The following is a 12,437-nucleotide window of genomic DNA, read 5'->3' on the forward strand; positions in this document are numbered from 1 at the left end:
AATGGTCCAACCAATAGCCAAGTGACACTTGTCACTTAATTAATGCAAGTCTATCACTTTTGTCTCTCTTATACCAATCCACTTAGCCTCCTCTAGTTATCTCTTAACACCCGGTAAATTAATTCCAGTATTCAAAACTTAACCTAGTTGGCCGAATTTTTCTGAACTTTTCGCACTAGTGGGTCCCACATCCAGTATACGCTCTTAATTTCTCAAAACCTATTCGATACTAGAAAAATCATCTAAAAACTATATCTGCTCCTTAACAATATCTAGAATTTTTTTCTAATCACGAAAATGCAGAAAACAAGCCATGAAAAATGCAAAAACCTAGAAAATGCAAATTACGGGTTCTCACAAACCCGAGGTCAATCAAGACCAAGGGCAAGAGGGTGTGGCCGGAGATCGAGTGGCCACCGCAATTAACCGTATCACTGATGTCTTAGAGTGCTTGACTGAACACCAAGCCTCTGGACCAGTGCATCACCAAGTAGGTCCGGCCGATACTGATGATCGGGCACTGGAGAGATTTCTGAAGTTCGGACCCCCCAAATTCTACGGAGGACCCGAACCGGAGGTAGCTGAAGGATGGTGGGAGAGAATCTCCGACATCTTCGCAGCTTTAAACTATACGGATGAGCGACAAGTGATTTTCGCCGCATTCCAGTTTGAGGGAGCTGCTCGCTCCTAGTGGAACCTGATGAGGGTTAACTGGGATAGGAACCATACTCCGAGGACTTGGGCGAACTTCACGAGTGAGTTTAACGCCTAGTTCCTCCCACCTCTCATCCAAGAGAAGAGAGAGGATGATTTCATCAAATGCAAGCAAGGGGCGATGAGTGTCGCCAAATATGAGGTCCAATTCACGAAACTGTCCCGTTTTGCTCCGGAACTGATAGCCACGGAGCAAAGGCGTGTCAGGAGATTCGTGCAGGGATTGAACGTGGAAATACAGGAGGGACTAGCCGCAGTTCGGATAGACACTTTTGCCGAAGCGATTGAGAGAGCCCAACGGGTTGAAGTAGCTAGAGCCCAAGTGAAATCTTTTCTGGCCAAGAAAAGATTTGCTCCTAGTAGTAGTCGGGAGCCAAATTATGGGAATGCTCCACCAGCCAAAGTAGGACGAGGAGCGAGTGGAATGATTAGTCCTGGAGCCCCGCGAGGCGCTATAGCAAGAGGAGCTGGGGCCAGAAATGCAGGGGGTAGAGATAATGGGACTAGAGGAGGATCAAATGGAAGAGGTCAACCTAGGAATGCCTCGCAAGGAAGTCGTGCAATAACCCCACAGACAACTTGTGTGTACTGCAAGAAACCTGGCCATACTGTGGATGGTTGCTGGAAGAAGCAAGGAAAATGCTTAAAGTGCGGAAGCAGTGAGCACCAAATTTCCGGTTGCCCAAAAATGCAAGACGGTGGTATCCTGAATGCTAACACAGCCAACTCTGGAGGGAGCAGGCCAAAAGTTCCTGCCAGAGTATACGCTATAGATGACCAACCTGTACTTGACTCCTCGGAAGTTGTGGAAGGTACTCTTCCCATCTTTCATCAATTAGCCAAAGTATTAATTGACCCTGGTGCAACTCATTCATTCGTAAATCCAACTTTTATGTCTGGAATTGATATGAAACCCGTTAGATTACCCTTTGATCTTGAAGTTAGGACACCAATGGGCAATAAGAATGTAATCACTAGCTTAGCTTATAGGAATTGCGAATTTTGGATCGGAGAGCGAAAAATGCTAGTGGATCTAATCAGTTTGGACATAAAAGGTTATGATGTTATCATAGGAATGGATTTCCTTGGCCACCATCATGCTAAGCTTGATTGCCGAGCGAAAGTGGTAGAATTTTGTATAACTGGAGAAGCAACCCTGAGGTTAGATGTTAAAGGTAGGTTAGCATCGTCCGCAATGATCTCAGGAATACGGGCGAGGAAAATGTTGTCTAAAGGAGCGCAAGGTTTCTTAGCCTTTTTGATTAATGCTCCCAGTGATCAAGTGAAGTTAGAGGATGTACCAGTGGTACGGGAATTTCTGGATGTGTTCCCCGAAGAACTAAAGACTTTACCGCCGGAGCGAGAAGTGGAGTTCAAGATTGACTTGGTGCCGGGAACGGCTCCGATTTCTAAGACTCCGTACCGAATGGCTCCTGCCGAGCTAAAGGAGTTGAAAATTCAACTGCAGGACCTGTGGAGAAAGGTTTTGTGAAAGAGAGTGATTCCCCATGGGGAGCACCCGTTCTATTTGTTAAGAAAAAGGACGGAAGTTTGAGGCTATGTATCAATTATCGAGGGCTAAATGAGGTTATAATTAAGAATAGATACCCTCTACCGTTGATTGATAGCTTGTTCGACCAACTGCAGGGATTAGTAGTTTTCTCTAAGTTGGACTTGAGGCAAGGGTATTATCAGTTAAAGATTAAGAAGGAGGATATACCCAAAACTGCTTTTAGTACAAGATATGGACATTTTGAGTTCGCAGTCATGCCTTTTGGATTAACTAATGCACCAGCTGCTTTTATGGATTTGATGCAGAGAATTTTTAAGAGGTACCTGGATTAGTTTGTAGTGGTGTTCATTGATGATATTTTGATATACTCTAAGACTCGAGAGGAACATGTTAAGCACTTGGAGATAGTTTTGCAGATATTAAGAGAGCATAAGCTATATGCCAAATTCAGTAAGTGCGAGTTTTGGCTGGAAGAAATTTCATTTCTAGGACATAAGGTTTCTAAAGACGGAATTGTCGTGGATCCGACAAAAGTTGAAGCCGTTATGATGTGGAAACAGCCAGGAACTCCAACTGAAGTTAGAAGTTTCTTGGGATTAGCAGGTTATTATAGGCGGTTTATCAAGGACTTTTCGAAGATTGCTGGACCTATGACCGAGCTAACCAAGAAAGGGAACAAGTTTATCTGGACTCCGAAGTGCGAGTTAAGTTTTCAAGAGTTAAAGAAGCGTTTAACCTCCACTCCTGTCTTAGTACTACCTGATAGAGGATAAGGTTATGCCGTGTACTCCGATGCTTCTAGAGAAGGTCTAGGATGTGTTTTAATGCAAATGGGTAAGGTAGTTGCATATGCTTCTAGGAGATTGAAGCCCCACGAACAAAATTACCCAACACATGACCTAGAACTAGCTGCAGTGATTTTTGCCTTAAAGAAATGGAGACATTACTTGTACGGCGTGACTTTTGAGGTTTATACGGACCATAAGAGTCTCAAGTACTTGTTCTCCCAAAAGGAATTGAATTTGAGATAGAGGAGGTGGGTGGAATATTTGGAAGATTATGACTGTTCGATTAACTACCACCCAGGAAAAGCCAATGTGGTAGCAGACGCTCTAAGTAGAAAGGCCCAAGTAGCAGGGTTAATGGTTAAAGAATGGGACATGTTAGAAGAAGTCAGTAGTTGGAACCCTCGTTTGGAGAAACTGAAGATAGTATTTGGGAACTTGACATTGAAATCACCATTATTAGAGCGTATTAAGGAGACCCAGAAAACGGACCCTATAATCCAGAAGAACGTGGAGAAACTGCAAAAAAGGGGAAACCCTAGATTTCAAATTAGGGTCGGAAGGTGTGTTAAGGTTTCGAGATCGAATTGTGGTTCCAGCAGATGAAAAGTTAAGAAAAGAAATTTTAGAAGAATCACATCGATCGAGGTATACTATACATCCAGGAGTAAATAAGATGTATCATGATGTGAAAGAGTTATACTGGTGGGATGGTTTGAAAAAGGACGTGGCAGAGTTTGTACGAAAATGTTTGATCTGCCAACAAGTAAAAGCTGAACATCAGAAGCCCTCTGGTCTGTTGCAACCATTAGAAATCCCCGAATGGAAGTGGGAACATATAACAATGGATTTTGTAACGGGATTACCTCGAAGTCAAAAAGGATTTGATGCGATTTGGGTGATAGTTGACCGACTTACTAAGTCCGCATATTTCCTACCTGTGAGCATGAGCTTCTCTTTGGAGAAATTGGCCAAGTTGTACACAGAAGAGATCATGAGATTGCATGGTATTCCTGTAAGTATTGTATCTGACCGAGATCCAAGATTTGTCTCGCGTTTCTGGCAGAAATTTCAAGAATTATTGGGGACCAAGTTGAAATTTAGCACTGCATATCATCCCCAAACCGATGGGTAGTCGGAAAGGACAATTCAAACTTTGGAGGATCTGCTGAGGTCGTGTATATTGGATTTTGGAGGTAAATGGAGTCAATATATGACCTTAGCAGAATTCGCATACAATAACAGTTATCAGGTCTTGATTCAGATGGCACCTTATGAAGCTTTGTACGGGAGGAGGTGTCGATCTTCAATTCATTGGGATGAAGTTGGAGAAAACAAAGTTGTAGATCCAACAACGATACCTTGGATAGTAGAAGCCCAGGAAAAAGTGAAATTGATTAGAGAAAGGCTTCAAGTTGCCCAAAGTAGACAAAAGAGTTACGCCGACACTAGGAGGAAAGATCTGGAATTCGAAGTAGGAGACAAGGTTTTCCTAAGAGTTAAACCCTTGAAGAGTGGAGGAGTATCCAAGAAAGGTAAGAAGCTAAAGCCAAGATGTCGCGCCCCACTTTTTGATGTAGTGAAAGTAGTGTGTGGAATATGTATGTGAACGTGTGTGAAAATGAAAATAAAAGGCCGTGAGACTTGAAAATGCGACGATTTGGCCAAACAAAGTTCAAAAAGGGTTTTTTAATGGAAAAGAGAGTCGCCACTTGGTATAGAGTTAAGGTGTACCAAGTCACCCAAAAAGTGATTTTTGGAAAGAAAAGTAAACAAACCCTTTTTAAAGAACTTTTAGGTTTACGTAACCAAAGAAAGGGATCGGGGGTCACATTTGATAAGGGAGAAGGCAAAGGCAAAGCCTAAGGCGCTCCCTTACCCTAGCAAAAGCTAGTTGCGTGACTTAGCCCTTCTTTTCCTAATTTCTTCTACCCAAAGTATGTTTTGCATGTTGGACATGACTAATGGATGTTAAAAAGATGCAATCCTAAATCTAAAATGTCTCTTATGAAGCTTTTTGGTCCCAACCACATGAGTTGTGGTGGCCAATAAGGAAAAGTCCTCATAGAGGTCACGGGCAATGCAAATGAAGACTCAAGTATGCGTGTAAGTGTGCAAATGTAAGAAAAGTGCAAGTGTGCAAATGTAAGAAAAGTGCAAGTGTGCAAATGTGAGAAAAGTGCATGTGTGCCAATTGAGAAAAGTGCATGTGTGCCAATTGGGAAAAGTGCATGTGTGTCAATTGAGAAAATAAAGGTGTTTGTATGCTAGTGGATGAAAATATAATAGTAGATACATATAAGTGCAATTGGGTGCAATTTGTGAGGTAGAAAATAAATGATAAAAGAAGAAAAATGTACAAACATGGCATGTGGATTGAGAAAAATATGAGTTGTGGAAAAAAGGTGGATAAAAGAGTGAGGAAGTGATATGATAAGAATGAGAGTGCATGAACCTGGAGGAATGCATCAAGTCGGGTACGGGAATGACTCCTAATTTCACGACTTTAATTTTCCCTTTGATTAGAAGGAAGAACTAGCGTGCTAAGGCTATTTTGTAGCCACACTCGCTCGTTTCCCTTATCGAAAGGGGACTCTCAAGCAAATGTATCCTATAACTAGCATGATGATGCAAAAACCTAAAATGAAGGGGAAAGGATTGGAGGAGCATGCCAAATGCTAGAAAACTAAGAAAAACGCATGAAATGTAGTGAAACATGCAAGTATGAACTAGCGAGGGAAATCCCTAAGGGTCTAGCGTTGGACTAGCCCATATCTATGAATTCCGACTAGCGTTGGACTAGTGGAAAACGGGATAATGAGCCACAACTAGCGTTGGACTAGTGTGGTGACGTGCATTCATCCATTACATTCATCTATGACTATAGAAAGCAAGTAGACATGCCAATCACCTATAAACACGTAGCACATAACACTTAGCATGCTCGACTAAATGCAAGAGCCTAATAAAGCAAATTAACACGTAGCAACAAAAGCAAGCAATCAATCTAATGGACCTATTACATTTGCTAACTAAAACAAAAGGGGAAGGGGAAAAATGGACCAAAATGCTCTTCAAGCCCTATCTATTACAAGCCAAGAGGTGTACACATACCCCATAAAGAATAACTTAACAAAAGCAAAAGTAAATGACATAAATGAAAGGAATTAAGGAAAGGCAAGGAAAGCAAAGTAGGCATGCAATTTTCACTTAGCACGTTGGATCACATAGGAGAGACAAAAAAAGGATAAAAGAAGTTATACCTCCCCGTTTGTGATGTTAGTAAAGTGAACAAGACTCAACTTGGGCTAGAGTCACCAAAGAAAGAGATAACTTGGGCTAAAACCATCAAAACAAAGGATTAATGCACCAATTTAACGGTAAAAATGTAAATAAGACAATTTGAATCCACCAAAGCATCGAATCCTTCCTCAAGGGCAACTTAAATGAAGCCAAATAATGCACGAAAACCAAGGAAACGGAATAACCCATCCAATTCCCAAATATAGCATCTACTAGGGATCCAAAAGCAAACATTACTCAATCATTCGAGTCCAATCGAAACATTTAAGAATTTTAGAAGTTCAAAAGCCAAGAACGGGTCAGGTAATCACAAATAATCACATAAATGTTAAAGCATTTAAACAACTTAAACATCCATGTTCGCAAAGCTGGGCCTAATTGAAAGGAAAAAGGAAGATTGAAGGGTCAATTTGATGGATTTTTCAATTTCTTGGGCCATAGTAAAACAAAGGGAGACTTGGGGGCCAAAGTGCAATTTTCAGAGGATTATTTCATGCAAATTCATGCAAGCTACGTGGGCAAACATTCTGCAACAAAAGACACAAACAAAACTGCTGCACTATAACGGGTTTCTCAGATGCAATCCCAACGTAGCTAGAATATCAGCCAAACAATCAAAACCGCAACACTAAACCAAAGACAACCACAACCCAACAGGTCCACAACTAAAAATGAAATCATGCAAGTTCTGGCAACATAAAGAAAATTCGGAACTTTCTTGTTCTCTGCTGCACTTTTCATTCAACAATTTTTGCAACTCCAAGAAACTTTCGGCCAGCCAGATTCATGCCAAGCCTTGACTTCCAACATGGCTACAACTTGATAACAATGAGATTCTTGGAAGACTTTCATGCAAGTTTTATGCAACAAAAGAAAACAAGAAAGTTTCTGCAACTAGAGCTCACAGGTTTCTGCAACCGAAAAAACATCACTGCAACCCCATTTTCGTGCACAAAACAACAATCTTAAACATGAATTTGATCAGAACTTTTCCGACCAAACATCCCAAAACTTAATCTAAGCCATAAGGCTCACGATTTCAGCATCCAAACAAACCAAAACATAAAAGGGAATTTGCACAAAAATGCTAGAAAATGGCTCGGTCACTCCTGGTTTGTCCATTTTTCAGCAGGCATCGAATCATGACTCAAGTGTTTTTGAAGACTCAAACGTGCAAACTTCACACAAAATCAATCACTGCCCCTTTCCACACCAAGTCAACTATCAAATTAGGATGGCCAAAGTTTGGTGAGTGGTCACGGAGAAGAACACAGCAAAACAGACGCAGTAGCCTACCGTGTTTCATAACCAACCCAAACATTAACTTTTGAGTCAAACGATCACAAGACACTCCCCCAATCATCAACCAAGCCAAATATCACATTTTTATTGCAGGATTAGGAAAAAAAATCTGACTTGACGACTGTCAGGGATATAAGAAATAACAGAAAAAGAAAGACGTAAAATGCAGCACGCGTTTTCTCTGTAACTTTGCCATTTATTAACAACCCCTGGAAGATTGCAAAGACTGTAAACATAACTTCGGACCCAACCACCACTAAACAATAAGCGAAACTCAGACGAACAAGATTTCAAATCATTCCAGAAGCTTCGGTAACCCAAAGATCGAATTTTTATTGACATTGCAGCAACGAAGTTGAGCATTCCAGCTCTATTGCAGCAAGTTTTGGCTCCCGGTAAGGGTTCCAACATATTCAACTAAGAAAGACCCAAGACAAGTTCTAACTTACACAAACATAAAGTGCAAGAATTTAGGGCAAAGGAGAGAGGGAAGATTTAACAGGGCTCATGAACATGAAATGCAGCAAGTAATGGAACAGATTCTCCTAATCCCGGACGAAGTTCAACAGCAATGCAAAGTGATTATGAACATTCTACTTCTCTGACCACTAACTCAAAACTTCAAGACAACATTTTAAAACCCAAGGATGACAACAAAACTCACAACCTACGGCCCCTACCTGAAAAACAGAAAAAGTTGAAGGCTTTTTGGTTCACAAGCTCTCATTCACATGAATTCAAACATAACTAGGGTAGCCGAAAGACTTAGCCTTTTTCCACAGACAAAGCCACAGATTCATAGTGAACATTAAACAAAAGGGAAGGGAAAGAAAATAGACGATAAAATAGTACACATCCCATAGACAAAGATGCTGAATACATGCTTCAACAGACTTGAGCATCTGCGCGTGAGGATATGCTGAAGTTTAAAGGACAAGACTAACTTACAGGGCTCGTGCTCTCTCTCTCGGTGGAGATCTATGGCTGATGATGGCGTGATGAAGTGATCAAGCTCCTCGCGTGAGAGTCAGCAGCTCTCTTTTTCCTTCGTCTTTTTTCTAAAGCTTCCTGCTTCAGTTCCTCTTCTCCCGCACTTCCTTCTTCCCATTTTAGTCCACCCTCTTTTTTTGTTTCCTCCCCAAACTCACAGCCCAAGTCCCTTTTTCTCAGCTCCACCCTTTTCTCCAACCTAGCCGTCATGCCTTATGCTCTCCCTCAAATTTTTCCGTAGCTTTTCTGGTTCCAAAGTTTCTCTACGTTTTCCTCCCGCCGCCCACTCAAAAACCTCCTCTTTCTCTGCTGTTTTCTTTTCTTTTATATGGAGAATCATACCCCTAAACCCTCACCTCAAAGGTGAGGATGAAGGGTTGATTACCATATACAATTCCAGCCATTCGATCCAACCAAAACCTCCCATGACAAAGGACCATTTTATGCCGCTGCATGTGCGGCCTTTCCTTTTTTTTTTTTTTAAAATAATAATTTAACACAATATAAATAACTAATTAAGAAAAATAACTAATGAAGAAAGATTGAATAAAAATGAGCGGAACTAGGCATAAAAAGATAAAAATGAAATGCTAATTTTTCTTTCTTTTTTCCTTTTTTTTTCTTTTTTTTTTCTTAAATAGCCCAAAACCCGCAATCGGGTTTCCCCCTTTTTTCCATTTTTCATATTTTTTCCAAGAAAACATTGAATTTAAATCAAAACAACTAAAGCATAATTTTTGAATGCTTTTCCTTTTTTTCCGAGAAATTCTATGCTAAAACTTAAAAATAAAATAATAAAATAAAAAACTAAAAACTGAAAAGTGAATAAACCTAGCATGACAAATAAAAACAAAGGTAAATGAAATTACACTGAAAATTTGGTGTATACAGTTTGCCCCTCTTTGTCTGAGTTTTGGAAAAACTTGAGACAAAGAAGTAGACACCAAATACTTACCTGCAAACTTATCGACGACTGTTCATTTGTTGAAATGAGGAATGACCCTCTTTGATGAGACTGACTCGGACGAGAAATTTAAAATCGGGACTGACCCGAGACAGGAAATTAAAAATCGGGACTGACCCGAACAAGAAATTTAAAAGGGAAGTGACTCGAACAAAATTTAAAATCATGGGACTGACCCGAACAAAATTAAAATCATGGGACTGACCCGAATAAAATTTAAAAGTCATGGGACTGACCCGAATAAAAACTTAAATCATGGGACTGACCCGAATAAAACTTAAAATCATGGGACTGGCTCGAATAAAACTTAAAATCATGGGACTGACCCGAATAAAATTTAAAATCATGGGACTGACCCGAATAAACTTAAAAGTCATGGGACTGACCCGAATAAGATTTAAAATCATGGGACTGACCCGAATAAAATTAAAAGTCATGGGACTGGCCCGAATAAAACTTAAAATCATGGGACTGACCCGAATAAAATTTAAAATCATGGGACTGGCCCGAATAAAACTTAAAATCATGGGACTGACCCGAATAAGATTTAAAATCATTCCCGAATAGGAATTTAAACGGGATAGACCCACGGGATAGATCCGAACAGAAATATAAATGGGATAGACCCGGACAGAAATGTAAATGGGATAGACCCACGGGATAGACCCGAACAGAAATGTAAATGGGATAGACCCACGGGATAGATCCGGATAGAAATGTAAATGGGATAGACCCGGACAGAAATGTAAATGGGATAGACCCGGACAGAAATGTAAACGGGATAGACCCGAGCCTGCCTTTGATGGAATAAAACACACACGTTAGTGAGATAAACTCGATGCTAACGATGGTAGAATAAAAACGCACACGCTAGTGAGATAGACTCGATGCTAACGGTGGTTGAACAAAAAATGCACACGTTAGTGAGATAGACTCGATGCTAACGGTGGTTGAACAAAAATGCACACGTTAGTGAGATAGACTCGATGCTAACGGTGGTGGGATAAAAACGCACACGTTAGTGAGATAGACTCGATACTAACGGTGGTGGGATAAAAACGCACACGTTAGTGAGATAGACTTGATGCTAACGGTGGTAGAATAAAAACGCACACGTTAGTGAGATGGACTCGATGCTAACGGTGGTGGAATGAAAACCAAGCCCAACGTGACTTTTGTGAAGTTGGCGGCACAAACTCCAGGCCCAACGTGATGTTTGTGAAGTTGGTGGCACGAAAACCAAGCCCAACGTGAACTTTGTGACGTTGGCGGCACAAAATCCAGGCCCAACGTGGTATAAGCGGTCAGCGGGATAGAACCCAGTTCTGCCGAGGTTGGCGGGATAAAACCCAGTTCCAACGTGATATAAACGGCCAGCGGGATAGAACCCAGTTCTGCCGAGGTTGGCGGGATAAAACCCAGTTCCAACGTGATTTTTGTGAAGTTTGTGAATGGTCAGGAAATTGAATTTGATTTGTCAAAAAACCAGAAATTAAATTTGATTTTCCAAGAAACAAGAATTTGAACTTGATTTTTGATTTTTGAATTTTGAATTTTTTTGATTTTCCGAGAGAATCTTTTTCAAAAATAATTTGCCCCAGTTTCCACCAATTATTAAACTGATCAATTGATTTGTATTACGGCGTGGTCGCTCCTCCTTGAGGCCTTGATTCGTAAGATTTTGACGTACGCTCCTTCGTCAATTTCAGCCCTGGATACCTGCACAGGGGGCTTACCAAAGTATGACATGCACTTGAATTTCATAAAAAGAAACAGCGTGATTGATTTGAAAAATGCATTATTTGATTCTTGGACGAAATCCTCAGTTGGACTACAAAAAATTTGCCCCTATGTGGGCTTATTTTACTAAATCTTACAAATAAAAATTTTGCCCCAGTGTGGGCCCGTTTAATTGCAAAAATTGATTTGGATGCCTCTCCATTTATTTGAATAAAGTAAGAAACTGTGTTTCCTATATAGTGTGAAGAAAATGGAACGTCTTGCTTAACTCATACAGAAAATTTCATGATGAATTTCTCAAAATAATGCCGAAAAAGATTTCTTCCTCACTTTAGCATCGATGCTTTGGGTAATGGGTCACTATTTCCTGTTGGCTCTCTTTCAGGACCAATCAAGTGGGCGTTATGTCTGATTTGGCAATGGGAGGTCAAGATTTGTCTTATTCTTGTGCCCAAATGGTATGTAATCCCTTCAATACCATATCTTAGTAAAGCAAATAGTTTGTCACCCTTATTTCTTAAGAAAACTTAGTCAACGTATAAGCTTTATAAGCTTGCAACGTATGGACAGAAATAATAGCTAAACATACGAAAACTGGTTATACCCTTATGATCATGAGTGATCGACGGATTTCTTATGAGCATAATCCTCACTTTGGGTTGTCATGAAGGAATAAGTCAATGATGGACTTTATGAGCTTGTAATGTAGCTTGAAAACGATAGTTAAAGAATAAACTTTCAAGGACATTGCACCGAAGATCACATTTTTCCAAAATGACTCTTATTTCATACTCAAAGATCTCGGACTTTGTTTGCATTTTTCTCATCATTCACCAGGGACTTCAGCGTCGAATTTTCCTGCATTTTCTTGTATTTACTTTTCTTGCTTTTCTTTTTGCCTCTTTTTCCTTTCCCTCAACTTGGTGGGTTTTCACATGGTGAGTAGCGTCAACCCCATACCCAGGCAATTCAGAAATACAGCTAAAATTTTCCGGCATCAGAACTTTTCTTGCCAGGGCCATTGCAAACAACAGAAGTCAGGACTTTCGGCTTTTGTAATGGGGTCAGGTGGGGTGTTTAGAAAAGTTAAGGCTTGAAAACGGATTTCAAAGCGGTTTGAAGAATC

General features: G+C 40.5%; 1 protein-coding gene across 1 annotated transcript; it reads left to right on the forward strand.

The window, feature by feature from the left end:
• The first annotated feature begins 835 nt into the window (after window positions 1–835).
• Window positions 836–2,206, forward strand: LOC140038453 (uncharacterized). Its single transcript, XM_072083813.1, has one exon. It carries the CDS (start codon window positions 836–838, stop codon window positions 2,204–2,206), a length of 1,371 nt encoding a protein of 456 aa, XP_071939914.1.
• Window positions 2,207–12,437: the final 10,231 nt, after the last annotated feature.

The sequence above is a fragment of the Coffea arabica genome, chromosome 3e, assembly GCF_036785885.1.
Source record: "Coffea arabica cultivar ET-39 chromosome 3e, Coffea Arabica ET-39 HiFi, whole genome shotgun sequence".
NCBI lineage: Eukaryota > Viridiplantae > Streptophyta > Magnoliopsida > Gentianales > Rubiaceae > Coffea > Coffea arabica.

Coding starts and splice junctions, on each gene's coding strand:
- LOC140038453 (XM_072083813.1), top strand. CDS start 836: ATGAGTGTCGCCAAATATGAGGTCCAATTCACGAAACTGTCCCGTTTT.